The sequence below is a fragment of the Coregonus lavaretus genome, assembly GCF_964263955.1.
Source record: "Coregonus lavaretus genome assembly, chromosome: 34".
Classification (NCBI taxonomy): domain Eukaryota; kingdom Metazoa; phylum Chordata; class Actinopteri; order Salmoniformes; family Salmonidae; genus Coregonus; species Coregonus lavaretus.
In genome coordinates this window covers 22776647-22794970 of record NC_140021.1, presented here as the reverse complement: position 1 = coordinate 22794970, position 18324 = coordinate 22776647, and the positions used below count along the sequence as shown (strand labels likewise).

The window sequence follows — 18324 nt, the reverse complement described above, 5'->3', positions numbered from 1 at the left end:
GAGGCTGCACGCTTTCCCACTGTAAATCTGTTATTTCACTCCGCACATCAACCACTGTTTGAGGAGCTGCGTGACAGGTGATATTCCGCCCAAAATCTGTATGGCACTTATCTACTTCCCCAGAGCCAGATGAACTTGTGGATACAATTTTTATGTCTCTGTGTCCAATATGGAGGAAGTTAGAGGTAGTTTCGCGAGCCAATGGTAACTAGCATTAGCACAATAATGGAAGTTTATGCTAGCAGATACCCATAGACTTCCAGTCATTGCGCTAGTGCTAGTTAGCATTTGCGCTGGCGCTAGTTAGCAACTTCCTTCAAACTGCACGCAGAGACATAAAAATGGTATCCATGAGTTCATTGGACTCTGCGGAAGTAGATAAAGGGCCTCCAACACCAAAATCCCAAAGTATCCCTTTAAATGCAGAGCTTGATGATTCCTTGTTACTATGGTGATCAACAACCTGTAATAACTGCAATAATAAAATAACCTTGGTTTTGTTTTTTTCCTCTGCAGTAACAAAGAACAACCTGTCTGTACATGAGGATAAGAACAGGGTGCCCTATGTCAAGGTGAGGCACAGGTTTATTTATGGTCAAGTGAACCAAACATCTATAATGGTACCATAGATTAGATAGATAGATAGATTGATTGATGAACGTTTGGTCAGGGGGATGAATCGATAGAAGACAGATCAGTAGATGTAGATAATGATGGATTGCCTATAGATCAATAGGGAGACTGGTTGTGGGTCACATGGCACGCAATTCCCTTTGTAGTGCACTACTTTTGATATATGGGCGCTAGTCAAATGTAGTGCACTATAGGAAATAGGGTGCTATTTCGGATGCATCCTCTGTGTTGGTTGGAGAAAGTTAAAGAGCTTACAATACCGATCTAACTTCCTGATTGTCCCAGACTTTAATGCCAATGTTATCAAAAAATGTATTCATAATCGCCTCTTTGTCTATGAACGTCTACCATGTCAAATGAAAAGTGGTTCCTTGGTTCTTTGTGTGTCCCCCAGGGGTGTACCGAGCGCTTTGTGTGCAGCCCCGATGAGGTCATGGATACTATTGACGAGGGCAAATCCAACCGGCACGTTGCCGTCACAAGTGAGTCAGTCCAACACTGGGTCTGTTTCAGTCCCTCCTGCTTCTCATGGGTTCATCCTCACAGGCTGGCCTCACAGGATCTCCTGATCAACCAAGACAATCTCACACAGCAGTCCCAGGCTATGTCCTAAATGGCACCCTATTCCCTTGATAGGGACTACTTTTGACCAGGGCCCATAGGGGAATAGGGTACCATTTGGGATGCAAATATAGGGAATAGGATGCAATTACACATCATTACATAATTAGGACCAGGAGTTTTTCTGACCAGGAACCAGGAAAAACTATAGACCCAAGTTATGCTACAGTAAAAGTTTTCTCAAGACAGAGAAATGTAAACATTTGCTGAGCGGTCCAACTGAAAGTGAAACATTACGACACTGATGCTAGTTATCAAAGATGTTCTTGATGGTGACATTTTTTAATGAATAAATGTTGCTTAATTCATAATGGCCATCAAGATCTCTGTTTCTGTTGGCATTAGATGTATTATGTGTTAACGCTCGTGTCTGTTCCAGACATGAACGAGCACAGCTCCAGAAGTCACAGCATCTTCCAGATCAACGTGAAGCAGGAGAACACTGCTACAGAGCAGAAACTCAGCGGCAAGCTCTACCTCGTCGATTTGGCCGGGAGTGAAAAAGTATGTCTCCGTCTTTTATTTTTCTCTCTGTGCCTTCCTTCCTGTGTCCCGATCATTCACCCTTTTTCAGAAGTATTTTTTGCATGGATTTTACAATGGCGGTAACACACTCCAGCCAGTGCTTACGCCAATCCTATGCTTTTAAATGCATGACGGTGAGATTGCATGGTCACACTTCTGGAAAAGGGGTGGGAAATCAGGACGTAGCTTAAGCCAGGGATCATCAACTATATTCAGTCACAGGGTGTTTTTTTCTTTTTTCTTGAGTGGATGTTCAGGGTGCCGGAACATAATTACAAATAATTTGTAGACTACAAATTGACAGCAAGAAACCCAAACAGATATAATACCTGACTAAAACATAATCATTTCAAACCTTGCTTACATTTGTATACAATCATATACAGTATATCTCTCTATTATGCGTGGGAATATAACTTTTTTTTAACTTGTGGGGCCAAATAAAAACGCCCGCGGGCTTCCAGTTGGGGAACCCTGGCATAAGCCTTTCTTTCTTTCTGTCTACTTCTCCTCTGTTTCCTCCCTTTCCCTTCTCCGTCTTAGTGTTTAAGTTCATCACATTCACTTCTGCACAATGCCTGCTTTCTCCTACTGGCACTGTACTGTAGATATAGCCTAACACGCTGCTATTGATTTGAACATTTGGTCACAATTAACAAACTAGCCTACCACATCGAAGGCCATGGATTAGCATCCTGTCCAGGGGGTGTGCTTGTACCTCAAGCTGCCTCACGCTACAGAAACGGGTGATAGGCTTCTGCCCTATAGGCTGTTCTGGCTCGGACAAGGCTACTTACTTGTACCACCACATCTTGGATCGCCTCGAGTCTTTAGCACATCTGTTGTTACTCATTACTCACACGACAACAGCAGTAATCGGTGTATTATTAATCTGATGATAATCCACAGGATGGCATTAAGATCAAGCAAAGCCATTAACATGCTTTGTGGCCCTCTTTCATAATCCGTTTTTGTTACATCAATGTTTGTTGTGGTCTCCTGTATCTTCTTTGTTAAGACTTTAGTGTGTTTTGGCAGCATTATCTACCTTAATCAGGTATGGGCTGTGTACCAAAATGGCACTGTATCCCCTACATAGTGCACATGGCACCCTCAGTGTTTCCCCTAGGATTTTTTTCAGCAGCGGCGGTAAAGGTACCGCAGGGTACCTTTTTAGTAGAAGGTGACTTTTTTTAACAGGACATTCTACTCAAATGCATGAAAATGTAATTATGTTGACACCATCTGAAATATAAGTGATGGGCGCCGCTGCACTATAGGGAGATGAGGAGCAAGCGGTGGCTGTACGCTCGTGGCCCTTATTTGCGCCACTGCTCGCTCATTTTGCAACAAATATACGTTTTAACTTGTCACTCTGACCTTAAAGGAATAGTGTGAGATTTTGGCAATCAAGCTGTTTTTTTTCTGCTTTCCCAGAGTCAGATGAACTCATGGTAACCATTTATTTGGGGTGGCAGGTAGCGTTGGGCCAGTAAAGGTCACTGGTTCGAATCCCCGAGCCAACTAGTTGAAACATCTGTCTGTACCCTTGAGCAAGGCACTTATCCCTAATTAGTCCTGTAAGTCGCTCTGGATAAGAGCGTCTGTTAAATGACTGAAATGCAAATGTGAAAATATTATGTCTGCATGCAGTTTGAAGGTAGTTTCGCAAGCCATTGCTAACTAGCGTTAGCGCAATGACTGGAAGTCTATGGATTCAGCTAGCATGCTAACTGTTCACATGGACTTCCAGTCATTGCGCTAATGCTAGTTAGGACATTTGCTAACGCTTTCTTCAAACTGCACGCAGACATACAAATTGGATCTATGCGTTCATCTGACTTGTGTAAGTAAAGGGGCTTAATTGCTGAAATCAAGCACTAAAAGCACATCTGGCAGAAATAATTAAAGGGGCAGTGCAGTTAAACCTGATATCCTTTTTTTAATGATATTTCCACACAGGTCAAAATAACACTGAAATTGTGAAAATGATAATGCCCTTTTTGTGTAAGAGCTGTTTGAAAAAAAATACTGGAATTTCAGCTTGTTCAGGTGGAATCAAACTTTTTGTCCCTCATCATGACGTCACAATGTGATCTGATTATAATAGACCAATGACTGTTCATCTTGGTAAGGGGGTGGGCTCTACACATCCTATCAGCCAATCAGGGCTGTGTATGTAAATATCTTCAAACTTGTTCAAACGCCCACACGATCAGACTGAGCATTTGAAGGGCCAAAGGAGGCTCAGGGAAATAAATGATCAAATATATTTTAGATTTATTTTCATTAAATAAAAAGTGATTTATTAGACATACAGTGATTTAAACATACAATTACGATGACTGCATGGGGGATATTTGTTTTGTGTGTGGTGGCAACGATTTAGCAGTGGCGGGCACTGCTGCTAAATGAATATAGGGGAAACACTGGCACTCTTTTCCCTATATAGTGTACTACTTTTTACAACAGTAGTGCACTAAATCGGGAATAGGGTGCCATTTAGGATGCAGTCATGTTTATCTTAGAATTTTCAGATCTAATGTGATCTCAAGTGATATGATCTTGTACTAGTGTTGTCATGAGAGCATGTGTGGTTTATTGTGATCTCCTAAAATTGTGTGTGTGTGTGTGTGTGTAGGTGGGTAAAACTGGAGCGGAAGGTGCGGTGCTGGAAGAAGCTAAAAACATCAACAAGTCTCTGTCTGCACTGGGCAACGTCATCTCTGCTCTGGCTGAAGGCTCGGTGAGATGACCGTAACACTCCACTCTGCTCCCTTGGTGCTGGGGAGAATGATTGCGTCCCGAATGGCACCCCTATCCCTTATGTAGTGTACTTTTGAAAAGTAGTGCAGTATGTAGAGAATAGGTGCCATTTGGGACTCAGATGTCAACAAACAGCTGTTCTAGCAATAGGGGAGGAGATGGGGTACATATTGGGAAAAATACATATTTTTCTAACGAGGACATTTTGGACTTATGGGGGGGGGATATGGTAAAATATGCATGTCAAGCACAAAAGCACCACACATCTTACCATAAGTCAAAGATGCGGCAAACGCTTATAAAATGTACGTTTTCAGTGAGTTGGCTAGATTGCACACACAGATCTGGGACCAGGCTTTCATTTATTACCCTCCAGGACAAAGTGATTAGTGTTGTAGATTGACTGTGAAGCTCATGTCCCTCTCCCCTCCTCTCTTCAGACCTATGTCCCATACAGAGACAGTAAGATGACCCGTATCCTGCAGGACTCTCTGGGTGGTAACTGTAGGACCACCATGGTCATCTGTGCCTCGCCCTCCGCCTACAATGAGGCTGAGACCAAGTCCACACTGATGTTCGGACAGAGGTACGCTCTCAGCACCTGGACTGTATATTAGTGGTTCTCAACCTTTTTTGGTTACTGTACCCCCAATAACATTTTAATCTGCCCAAAGTACCCCCTCTATACAACTGATCATTAGGCCTATGTTCTTCGGTCATGGCTAGAAGGGATCCAGCTTTTGTCAAATTAACGTCAGATTTGACTTTTCGTAGCAGGTTAGGTGAACTTATGCTGCAGGTTAGGATAATTAATGAGCGAATTAATGAGTTGCCCTTCGTGCCCGCTCCCATACCCTATAATTCTGTATCTCTTTGTGACTAATTTGTATACAGGAAGACCAGAAAAGCCACATCCCTGATTGGCAGATGGGTGGCAACCCTGATTAGAAGCACCTGCTGCTCATCTGTTCTTTACAAATGCTGTTTTGAATTAAATAAAATTGTACCTACACACTGAAGGCTGTAAAGCCGAAACGTCTGTGTACGCTATCGCTGATGCAGTAAAAAAGTTTAAAACATTGAATAATGAAGTAAACTTTATGCGACATCTTTTTGAGTGCGAACCCATTACACCTCTTTGTTTAGGATAATTAATGTAGCAGGTTAGGAGAATTAGGTTAGTGTTAGCTAAAATGCAAAAAAGAATTGACTTTTGCTGTTAATTTGGCAAAAGCTGGATACCATCTAGCCATGACCATGTTCTTCTGAGTCTTCCCAAGTACCCTGGTGTGGATCGGCCAGGTACCCCCATTTCTACTATTAACTCTGAGTTGAGAAACAATGCTGTAAATGACCCAGAACCAAGAGTGTCCCCGTGTAGCTCAGTTGGTAGAGCATGGCGCTTGCAACGCCAGGGTTGTGGGTTCGTTTCCCACGGGGGGGCCAGTATGAAAAATGTATGCACTCACTAACTGTAAGTCGCTCTGGATAAGAGCGTCTGCTAAATGACTAAAATGTAAATGTAAAAATGTGTTAAAGTCAGTCAGTGGACGGAAGTGTTATAAATGTCAATTGAATGAAGGTACCACAGAATTAAATAGAACGGGTGAATTATTGGTTCTCTATGCTTAGTATGTTAGCCATGGCTGTGATAGCATGAATGTACTGCAGTGAAGTCTGTATGCTTTATGAGTGGTCGGAAGTGGTTGCCTTGCCAAACACACTCCCACTCTGAAAGGTAACCGTTGTTGCTGTAACTTTTGTTGCTGTTGTTGTGTTACCTCAGAGCAAAGACCATTAAGAACACAGTGTGTCTGAATGTGGAGCTGACGGCAGAACAGTGGAAGAAGAAGTATGAAAGAGAAAAGGTGAAGAACACGACCCTGAGGAGCACCGTCACCTGGCTGGAGAACGAACTCAACCGCTGGAGAAACGGTGAGAGAAGAAATACGTAATTATTCAGTTGGTGTTCTAGGATAATTGATTATATCATGAATAACGCTCGTGTACTATTTTAGGATTAAACAGGGTCGCGGAAACCGCGTTTAGAGTAAACCGTTTCCGTTGCAAAATAGTTTGTGACGGTGTGCACTAATAAATACGACCCAGAAAAGTGTTGTGTAGATACCACAGAAGCTGACTTTCTTCTCTAACCAGGGCCTAAAATGAACTTTTATGTCCACCAGCCACTGTGGCAGGTAGATGAAAAAATCTGATTTTTTTTAACAGCCAAAATATTTGTTTGCCATAATTACATTTAAAAATAAACTAAACGGATGATCATGTTTTGTAATGTTTCTAAAACAAGACAAGTAATGTGGTATATTGTTCAATTTTATAAAAATGTTTGTGATCTAAGTCTCTTTAACAAAATGTTCAGATGTCCCTTTAAGGGCGGGAGGTTACTGTGGTAACAGGGCCACTTGAGTCGTGTCATCTGTGACTGTGAGATTTAGGATCTGACTAGGGCGTCTCTTCGCTACCAGTTGAAGCAGCACAATCAAACTAACGTTGAAAAACAACCATACTTGTGAACAAAACGATGTAAATAGCCAAGAAACATGAGGACAAAGTCTCACTTTGTAGACTTTATAGTAAATTAGACCAACTTTTATGCCTGTGCACAGCACCTCCAAAAATGAATCTATCAGCACTTCACTCAGAGCGCACAGCTCTCCCGCCAGGCAGTGTTGCTGCCTGAGGTGGGATGTAGGATTCATATTTCTTTGTGCGATTAGCAGCTTTGAAACAAAACAGCAGAAATACTTTGAAAAAGGCTACTGCAGCATTTTTCTACAATGGATAGCAACTCGCACGTGCTCATACTTAACTTTTGACTATTTTTATTTGCGAATGTAATGCTCGCATTGTAGAGCACTGCAAATTGACCACCTGCCAACGTGTCTTGTAAAATAGACATTCTTACCCGCCAATGCCTAAATCTACCCACATTTGGCGGGTGTTAATTTTATGCCCTGTCTCTAACCCTGTCTGCCTGTGTCCTTGTCTCCCTCCCTCAATCCCCCCCTCCATCCTTGCCCCTCCATCCTTGCCCCTCCATCCCTTCCCCTCCCCTCCCTCCATCCCTTCCCCTCCCCTCCCTCCATCCCTTCCACTCCCCTCCCTCCATCCCTTCCACTCCCCTCCCTCCATCCCTTCCACTCCCCTCCCTCCATCCCTTCCACCCCTCCACCATCCCTGCCACCCCACCCCTCCCTCCCTCATCCCTCTGTGCTGCCTCCTGTAGGTGAGAGTGTGCCGGTGGAGGAGCAGTTTGACAAGGAGAAGGCTAATGCTGAGGTCCAAGCTCTAGACAACGTGGTGAACAATGAGAAGATGGCCCCCTCGCCCAGCATCCCAGGGGTTAAACTGACCGATGCAGAGAAGGAGAAGTGTGAGGCTGAGCTGTCTAAACTCTACAAGCAGCTGGATGATAAGGTAAGGGAGCAGAGCTTAACACTGCAACTCCCTAGATTCTATCTAGACAGTGACGTTGTACACACTGAGGTGCCACAGAGATTTCCATGAGGTAGTCATTTAAAATATTATGTTTTATTGAGGATTTTGGTTTCCCTTGACAACAACACTTTGGTCTCAACAACACCCTTACCATCTCTCTCTCTCTCGCTCTCTCCATCAGGATGATGAGATCAACCAGCAGAGCCAGCTGGCAGAGAAACTGAAGCAGCAGATGCTGGACCAGGAGGAGGTGAGCCCCCCCTACTGCCACACACAGACCCCTGCCGTGCCTCTACTGCCCCCTTGCCGGGCCATTCTGTTAACTAGGCCATCAGTCTGCCTGGACAGGCTCATCAGGGCCAAGAGAGGGGGGTCAGACTGTTAACCCAGACACAGCCGGGTTAAAAAGGCCCCTATCAGCCTACTGCGAGAGCCTGGGGAGAATCGGACATCTAAAGCATGAAACACCGATAGGTACTTATCACAGTGGGAGGCCCTTCCTTCTCTTGCTAGAACAAAAGCGGTACCTGCTGCATGCTGACCCGGTGGAGACGAACCTACCGTTTCTACTTGTCAGTTGCCAACATCTTGACTTTGAGTCAATCAGAGAGCACAAACCCCCACGTGGGGGTGCTGACAAAATAGGGGATTTTCTCCGTACATCCACGGATGAGCTAGTCACACTAAATATGCAATGTAGGCTATGGAATGGTAGCTAGCTAAGTGCACAGATGCAAAGCACAAAACACTAAATACTTCCTCCAAGCTCGCTAACCACTGTAGCTAGTATTGACATAATTAAATCACAATGGATTAGCTAGTTTCCATGAAACAGCTGCCTGTGTTAGCTGCCGAGTTAGTGCAGTGTCCTTAGCTAGCTAGCTTTCTACAAAATAGCAACATTGGCGCAGATAGCTTGGAATCCAGACCAAAAGCGATACGCACGGATAAACATTGCCAAACAACGCTAGTGCCACCTTCTAGTTTGGAGTATTTTAACAAGGCTGAGTGGCTGACGACTTCCAAGGTCTTTGTGGTGTGAACACAAAAGAGATTGACTGCCGACACTCAAACACTTGACAATCCTACAGTGTATCTGAGCTTTAACACTGTCTCTGTCTCAACTCAGCCTTCAGTAGACTGGATTTTAATTACAGATGAATATTCAGAATGAGTAGGGACTTATTAATGGCTACCCCCAGCCCTGGGTTGTGTTCAGTAGGGCACAACGTAGCATAATGTTCTGCAACAAAGCATACATCTTCTTATTAGACAAGATCAGGTAATACCTCCCACCTACCTGTTTCGAAACATTTTCTCCCTACTGAACACCACCCTGTGTTCCTTCTCCAGCTGCTGGCCTCGTCACGTCGTGACCATGACAACTTGCAGGTAGAGCTGAACCGTCTGCAGTCTGAGAACGAGGCGTCCAAGGAGGAGGTGAAGGAGGTGCTGCAGGCCCTGGAGGAGCTGGCTGTTAACTACGACCAGAAGAGCCAGGAGGTGGAGGACAAGACCAAGGAGTTTGAGGCTCTCAGTGAGGAGCTCAACCAGAAATCGGTTGGTTTTATTTTCAGTTACGTGTTACACAATGTTACATGTTGGAAATTTGATACAACTTTCATTTAAAGAAGGAGAAAACAAATTCCTTCACAAACTAAACTCACCTTGGTTGATGACTATGTGCCAACTTTCGCAGGTAGAGCATAAATAGATATGGAGAATAATGAATGACAATATGATATGAACGGAATATATGAAATTATATGAATTTGACGTTTGTACCTGTAACACCCCATAACCCCCCCCCCCCCCCCCCCCCCATTAACCACAGCCACAAAGTCAAAATGGATTATATTGTAAAAATTAATGAAAACAAAAAATCAGAAGAACATTTTTGAAATAGGTGGGGTTTATGACTTTGTGGCTGTGGTAACTAGTGACAACCAGGCACAACTCTGATATAAAGTGTTTTTTGTCAAAGTTACCGGGATGTCTTCTGTCCTACTTCTATCAGTACACACAGCCTAATCATTACCAAACTGCTATTCAATTTTTTTCTTCATCAAATTCGACACTCAATGACCTCCATACATCCAGCTACCTGCTGGAGAAAGATTTTGGGCGTAGTTATCCCTCTTGCTTCTTCCTCTTTGGTCATTCACAAACTTAACTCACCTTGGTTGATCACTATGTGCCAACTATCACAACCTAAGGGGGGGGGGGGAGTACTGCTGGTTTTCTTTGCTCCCTGATTAATTAAAAATGTAAAATGTAATTAATTGATTGTCACTGATTTAGCTAGAGTGTACACAGCTAGTGTCTGAGGTCGGCTGTTGAATCATTAAGTCCCTGATTTAGAAGAAAGTAACGATACCCAGAAGTGTTTTGAAATCAACCTGTACTGTTTGTCCTCCTCAGAGTATCCTGGTGTCCATTGACTCTGAGCTGCAGAAGCTGAAGGAGATGACCAACCACCAGAAGAAGAGGGTCACTGAGATGATGTCATCGCTGCTCAAAGACCTGGTAGAGATCGGCATTGCCGTGGGCAGCAACGACATCAAGGTACGCATCATCATTCAGTGCCACGCCAGCCAGTCATGGAAGGGAAGCCTAGAATTGGGATACTTTTTGGGGATTCCAGGGAAGAGGGGGAGCCTGTGTGGCTCTTATAAGTATCATTTAACCTCATCCCAAACCATACGTAACCTCATCTCAAACCATACATAACCTCATCCCAAACATACGTAACCTCCTCCTAAACTATGCATTAGTTACATTGTCTGATGCATGTCTTTTGCACGGTGACATTTGAGTCTAACATTTGTGCCTTTACCTCGTCTCCTCCCCCTTTCCCGCCTCCCAGCAACACGAGGGCAGTGGTCTGATAGACGAGGAGTTCACGGTGGCTCGTCTGTACATCAGTAAGATGAAGTCAGAGGTGAAGACCATGGTGAAACGCAGCAAGCAGCTGGAGAGCACCCAGGCCGAGAGCAACCAGAAGATGGACGAGAACGAGAAGGAGCTGGCCGCCTGTCAGCTACGCATCTCCCAGGTAACCAACGTCACCTGGAACAAGAGGGCTCGGGAGAGGGTGTCACAGGGTGGCTGTCACTCAAATTAAAATCGAATCACTTCTATTTCAATTCAGTGAATGAAAAGCAATGAGTAACATTTGGATAGAGAATGGGGTTACAGTTTACCTCCTGAATTCACTGAATTGAAATTAAATCTACCCCAACCCTGGTTCCATGTATTGCTCCATTTTCACTTTCTCTCTCTCCCCCTCAAGCACGAGGCTAAGATCAAGTCCCTGACAGAGTACCTTCAGAACGTGGAGCAGAAGAAGAGACAGCTGGAGGAGAACGTAGACTCTCTGAATGAGGAGCTGGTCAAGATCAGCACTCAGGGTGACTACAACCGCTTTAATTTATAATTTATTCATCCTTTATTCAAATAGGAAGACCTGTCCCCAAGAAGGCACATCACACATTCGTTATTGAAATGTGTATTTTTATATATTATTTTTACAAACCGATGGACACATTTGGCTACAGGTTGACACCCAGCTTTTCAACAGCAGGGCTCGACATTCAGGTACATTTTCCAGTGGTACATGGGTCAGTGCCAACTGAAAGCTACTGGCCCGATAATTATTTTAATAATACCGGCCCGGGTCCAGATCTGACTGGAAAGCGAATGGTGTACATCATTTCAATAGCAGGTGATTTTGTCTTTCATTTGTGGGCTGAGCAAGTAGGCTATACAGGGTTCATACAGACATTGGTAAGTCAAATTCAAGGACTTTCAATACATTTTTCAAGTACTTAATTGTAATTTTCAAGGACCTACATTTTATATGTAATTGTTGTAATAGCCTATAGAAAAAAAGTATGCATTACCACTTTAAGAATAATTAATATTTTTATAGGCCTACCCAATGGCATTATGCATTGACGTTCACGTTATTTAAAAATTCTAAAATATGTCAGAATGTGGGCAATGCCTGGCTAAATAGACAGCATGCTCCCGACACAAACACTCTATGAAGCCTGTCCATGTGGTAGCTAGTCAGTCTTGCCATTTGAGATGTTGAAGAGTTATTGAGGGGTTATTGTATCATGTTTTAAAATGAGAAAGCGACCCCAAAAAACGTGTTCCCTTTGTAATAGAACGCTTTGTATGGAAAACCAAGTTGAAGCCAACATTTGACGTCGTCTTGCTCATAATAACTGCAACAGGTTAGCGCAACACCCTTCAATTGAAACGGCGGAAAACAAATGAAAACGGCTACATCTCGCCGTTGAGCCCTGAAATGAAATCACAGAATAGTTATACTGAACAAAAATATAAACGCAACATTCAACGGTTTTACTGAGTTACAGTTCATTTAAGGAAATCAGTCAATTTAAATACATTCCTTAGGCCCTAATCTATGGTTTTCACATAACTGGGCAGAGGCGCAGCCATGGGTGGGCCAGGGAGAGCATAGGCACACACACTGGGAAGCCAGGCCCAGCCAATCAGAATAAGTTTTTCCCCACAAAAGGGCTTTATTACAGACCGAACTACTCCTCAATTTCATCAGCTGTCCAGGTGGCAGGTGAAAAAGCCGGATGTGAAGGTCCTGGCGTGGTTACACATGGTCTGCGTTTCTCTAAAACAAAGTTGGAGGCGGCTTATGGTAGAGAAATTAACATTAATTCTCTGGCAACAGCTCTGGTGGACATTCCTGCAGTCAGCATGCCAATTACATGCTCCCTCAAAACATGAGACATCTGTGGCATTGTGTTGTGACAAAACTGCACATTTTAGAGGGGCCTTTTATTGTCCCCAGCACAAGGTGCACCTGTGTAATGATCATGCTGTTTAATCAGCTTCTTGATATGCCACACTTGTCAGGTGGATGGATTATCTTGGCAAAGGAGAAATGCTCACTAACAGCGATCTTAACAAAATTGTGCACCAAATTTGAGAGAAATATGCTTTTTGTGCGTATGGAAAATGTCTGATCTTTTTATTTCAGCTCATGAAACATGGGATCAACACTTTACATGTTGCGTTTATATTTTTATTCAGTATATTTTGGAGCTGTAGAACTTCTAAATCGGCTACCATAACTTCAATGTCTTTTCAAGGACCCAAATAGCCTAGAGAAAATGTCAGATTTTTAAGGTAGGCTATTCCAAGATTCAACCAATATTTTTTACTTTTTAAATACCTGGTTTGCATACCCATTCTTGCCTTAGTATTTACTGGTAGATATCATAACTTGGAACATCTTTTGAATCAATTTTATATCTTAGATTACAAAACAAAAATCACTGGCCCGAGCGTGCCAAGGACTGGGATGATCGATTGACCCGGAGGGTTTCCAAAACCTCCCCGGGCCAGCGGGCAGCCCTGTATGTCGAGCCCTGAACAGTATAGTGCTATCTAGTGGTGAAATGATTGCTGACACACATCTACTTTTCTCCCCTCACAGAGAAAGTCCAGGCTATGGAGAAGGAGAATGAGGTCCAAACTGCAACTGAAGTAAAGGTAATGACCAACAGTGGATTTCTCCTGACAGGCTATTCTTTCCTCACTTGATAACTGATAATTCCGATTATTCAAACTTTATGTGTTGGTAATCAGTTGTATTTGTGTACAAGATTCTCCATGATTGTATGTTTGAATCCTGTATGGGCCAAATATACTCAATATATATCTTTGTCAAAGGTTACTGCTATGAAAGTCCCTTTAGATAAGTGTCTGCTAAAAATACTATTATTTTGTGTTGGTACTCAGTTTTCATATATTTGTTGGTCACTAGTTGTATATGTGTCCGTTGATCCTAGGAGGCGGTTGAGCATCAGATCCAGTCTCACCGTGAGGCCCATCAGAAACAGATCAGCAGCCTGAGAGACGAGCTGGACAACAAGGAGAAACTCATCACTGAGCTCCAGGAGTAAGGGAACACACGCACAATCATTCCTTGAGGCTCATCGGACACAAAAATGACGTATGGAACAACTGTTCTTTTGTAGTTAGTTGCCGTCTCTGTCTCACTACGTCTGGATCTGTCTCTCTCCAGTCTGAACCAGGAGATCATGCTGGAACAGGAGCGTCTGAGGGTGGAGCACGAGAAGCTCAAGTCCACCGACCAGGAGAAGAGCCGCAAGCTGCACGAGCTCACGTACGTAAACACACATCCAGTTGCCATCGTACACACACAATCGATATTCACACGCTATCAAAAAACAAAAAAAAAGGTGTCCTTAGCTGATTTGCCTGCATAAATAAGAAGAAATACATGACTAATGTCTGCAGCCATATGAACAGCTGTGACGTGGCAATGGGGAATCACTGATCTGGTTTTGTGTGTGTGTTACAGGGTGATGCAGGACAGGAGAGAGCAGGCCAGACAAGACTTGAAGGGGCTGGAGGAGACTGTGGCTAAGGAGCTTCAGACGCTACACAACCTCAGAAAGCTGTTTGTTCAGGACCTGGCTACCAGAGTCAAGAAGGTAAAACGCACTGAGTTAGCTTTTTACAAGCCAGAGATGCACCTTTCCCCCCCCTCATTATCATTTTAGAAAGACCAAGAAGGAACCATATGAATCAGTTACTTTATCAGCCCTGTAATGCACAACGTTCACATATTGCCATTACATTGCAAGAGCGACCGTACCATCATCACCTGGACCGGGACAGTGCGGGACACACATCCTCGTTCAAATCAAATTTGATGTTTCATGTGCCGAATACAACCGGTGTAGACTTTTCCGTTAAATAAAACTGTTCCCTTAACCCTGGCCTGAAGCGCCCCACTTTAGTGTTACCCTGTTGAATGTTTAATGAACCTCCTCAGCAGACAAAAGAGGGAGGCATTGGTAACTAGGTCAGCCTGTAGTTCTCTTCTTCAAAGGTAAAGATTTAAATAAGATGCTGACTGTGTCCCAAATGGCACCCTGTTCTCGTTATAGTGGACTACTTTTGACCAGGGCTCATAGGGTCCAAAGTAGTGCACTATATAGGGAATAGGGTGCCGTTTAGGACGCATCCGCTGTGCTGCTGTGATTCAGATCCTCAGTGACTAGTATGAGGTTCTTCACCAACCCTCGGGCTCCAGGCTCTAGCTGGCTCACATAGATAAGATGGAGAGGAGAGAACGGGTGACCCTGGATCACTGCAATAAGTTAGATTAAAAGTCTCTTATCAGCTCTGAGTCACAAATGTGATATTTGTGGTATTTTATATTTGTTATAAGCTTGTGGTACCACAATTCCACCTTGAAAGTATATGGATCAGTGAAAGGCACAATGTGGTATATTAATTTACTGCTTCCCAGTGATCATTTCAAACTCTTAGCTTGTGGCTTTAATGGAGCCTTTCACAGAAAATGGAGAAGCGTGTGTCTCATAAATGATAAATAAATGGAGTGATTGATAAATGTGCTATAAAAGTAAATGTTCTGTAAAATGTATGTTTTCTGCAGAGCGCTGAGATGGACTCAGATGATACAGGGGGCAGTGCTGCTCAGAAACAGAAGATCTCCTTTCTGGAGAACAACCTGGAACAGCTTACAAAGGTCCACAAACAGGTAAACAAACAAAGAAACACGCACAAATACATCTGATGTTATGAGGTCTTCCATGGCAGAGAAGTATCCTGCTTTGATGGAATGGTATGGTTCACTAAAGTCAGTAAGCAGGTACAGACCATAGAATTAGAATGGTATGGTTCACTAAAGTCAGTAAGCAGGTACAGACCATAGAATTAGAATGGTATGGTTCACTAAAGTCAGTAAGCAGGTACAGACCATAGAATTAGAATCGTATGGTTCACTAAAGTCAGTAAGCAGGTACAGACCATAGAATTAGACTGAGTAGAATGCACGTCCCCATTCATTTCAATGACGCCATAATGGGTTCTATGCCTGTTCATTCCGTGGTACAGATCAGAGCCCTGTATTGTAATGGAAGGCTCTGTTACAGACATGCCAAATTACTCCAAGATACAGGTACTCTTCTGTCAACACAAATGTTCTTCACACATCAAAAAGATACCAAGGACAACTGCAATGTGACTGAAAGAAAGACCAAATTAATTAGTGTGAAACCTGTATGATTGGTCACAGTCTCTGTCTATTCCTCCCTCCCCTCCTCTAGCTGGTGCGTGATAATGCAGACCTGCGCTGTGAGCTTCCTAAACTGGAGAAGCGCCTGCGTGCTACAGCTGAGCGAGTCAAGGCCCTGGAGTCGGCCCTGAAGGAGGCCAAAGAGAACGCCGCACGCGACCGCAAACGCTACCAGCAGGAGGTGGACCGCATCAAAGAGGCCGTCAGGGCCAAGAACATGGCCAGGAGGGGCCACTCTGCTCAGATTGGTGAGGAGAGAGGACACACATAGGCATAAACACACACATATTCATACACACGCAGTCATTAATATTCACACACACACTGATTTAAGAGTTGAATGCTTGCTTTTTATTCCGAAAGATCTGTCCTCTGTTCTGCCTGACATAATGTTTTTGTCTATAATACTGTAAATACATTTACATTACATTTTGGTCTTTTCAGACGCTAAATAGTGATGCCATTAGTGTTCCTTTGATGGTATGTAACCTGTGCTGTGCCTCTGTCCTCCCCAGCCAAACCCATCCGGCCTGGCCAGCCCCCTGTGGCGTCCCCCACCCACCCCAACGTCAACCGGACTGGGCTCTTAAACAACCAGCCCACCGCCATCAGAGGAGGAGGGGCCAAGCAATGAGGGAACAAGAAGTAAGTCGAGGCCTCTCAGAAGACTTTACTGAGCCAGTCTGATGTTCGGTTGGGTAGAAAACGTTTCGAAACCGGGAGGCACTACCTGAATTTGTCCAATAAGAACACAGATACTCGTTTTCCGTGGCATTAATTACTACTGAACACGACCCTGTTTTATAGACAAGCCAGAGATGGCAGCAGAGCTCAAACAAGTCTTGCTTTACCTCCACTCATTTTGTCTTCTTGCTCTCTTTTTCCTTCAGTTGCTGAAGAAGAAGATAAACATAATCACAGAAGATGCAAAGATCACCCACAGGAGCTGGCATTCCACTACACAGAACTTGTCACGTGACATGGGACGATTCTTCCAGTATCAACGTTTATATATATATATATATGACTATATATATGTAAGAAATAGACACAGGCTGTACAGTTCTTTTTCCTGATCCTTTTGTTTTAATGTATGAATGAAATTGATTTCCTTACAAAACAAAACAAAAGACAGAGATCAAACAATAGAATAAAAGTGCAATCTTGGCGCCTGGCGAAATTAACAACAACATGTAACTAATAACGCATACTCGTAGCTCGTCCATTTTATCTATCGCACAGCAGTTTGTCCATTAATGTCCTAATAGGTTTTAGTCTGCACTGTGCCAAGTTGAATGTATGTCGTCGCAGGTTCTCCGAAAAATAAAAATAAGACAAAGTTTGGAAGATCCGCTGAGAAGCATCCTAGCCTGATTATCCATGTACAGTATATCATCAAATTAACCCTCCTGTCTAGATTGATAAAGCTTATTTTAAAGGTATAAAAACACTACTGTCCTCTATTGTACAGTTAGGATGAGCACTAACATATTTTTTTCTTTAACGTTTGTTTCTTACGGAGCTAAAATGCTGTAGTAGAACACATCTTCAGGACCATGCACCTGCGATTGACAGAAAAGGACTCCCAAATGGCATCCTATTCCCTTTATAATGCACTACAAGAGCTTGGTCAAAAGTAGTGCACTAAATAGGGAATAGGGTGCCATTTGAGACGCACCCTGTTGGATAGAACAACTGAGGAGAATGGCAGACATGCAAAAAGAGTGAGATTTTGTCACATTAGAAAATGAAGCTGCTTCAATGTCACGCCTAAGTCCAAGATATCCAGTGGATGTTAATGTACTGTATGATGACATTATAATGGTTGAACTGCAATGTTCCCTAGTACTGTATGTATATCAATATCAGCATATGCAAGCGCTGCATATCCCGTTTGGTAAAATTGAAGAAATGTAACATCTTGGCCTACTGATGTCAATGTTATCACTGAAGAGAAAAGTATGTCAGTGGAAAGATTACTTCTTGGACCACAAAAAAATTGTTCTAGATGCTTGACTATTCTGATCATTGACTGTCCTGATGAATTTGTAAAGTTTATGATGTGTCACTATGCCAGCTATCCCTCCACTCCACCTATCATAAGAAAATATGAAAACGCTCTATTTGGAAGATGACGTTTAAACAAATGTCCTCTGATGAAATTATAGAAATGGGTTGACTTTATTTTCCATTGGTTA

The 18324-nt window shown here is 43.2% G+C and overlaps 1 protein-coding gene across 1 annotated transcript in view; it reads left to right on the top strand.

Annotated features, from left to right (window-relative positions):
* LOC311109370 (kinesin-1 heavy chain-like) overlaps nt 1-17105 on the top strand; it is a 33058-nt gene extending 15953 nt beyond the window's left edge. Inside the window, exons 6-25 of the mRNA XM_084152223.1 lie at nt 517-572; nt 1028-1115; nt 1634-1758; nt 4421-4525; nt 4986-5131; nt 6332-6480; nt 7793-7983; nt 8186-8254; nt 9358-9564; nt 10426-10569; nt 10871-11059; nt 11297-11414; nt 13490-13545; nt 13845-13954; nt 14081-14182; nt 14381-14513; nt 15485-15589; nt 16158-16374; nt 16642-16771; nt 17017-17105. Coding sequence (XP_084008349.1) covers nt 517-572; nt 1028-1115; nt 1634-1758; nt 4421-4525; nt 4986-5131; nt 6332-6480; nt 7793-7983; nt 8186-8254; nt 9358-9564; nt 10426-10569; nt 10871-11059; nt 11297-11414; nt 13490-13545; nt 13845-13954; nt 14081-14182; nt 14381-14513; nt 15485-15589; nt 16158-16374; nt 16642-16760 — 2429 coding nt within the window. The 3' untranslated portion in view covers nt 16761-16771; nt 17017-17105. The remainder of the gene's footprint in view (nt 1-516; nt 573-1027; nt 1116-1633; nt 1759-4420; nt 4526-4985; nt 5132-6331; nt 6481-7792; nt 7984-8185; nt 8255-9357; nt 9565-10425; nt 10570-10870; nt 11060-11296; nt 11415-13489; nt 13546-13844; nt 13955-14080; nt 14183-14380; nt 14514-15484; nt 15590-16157; nt 16375-16641; nt 16772-17016) is intronic.
* The last annotated feature ends 1219 nt before the right edge of the window (nt 17106-18324 follow it).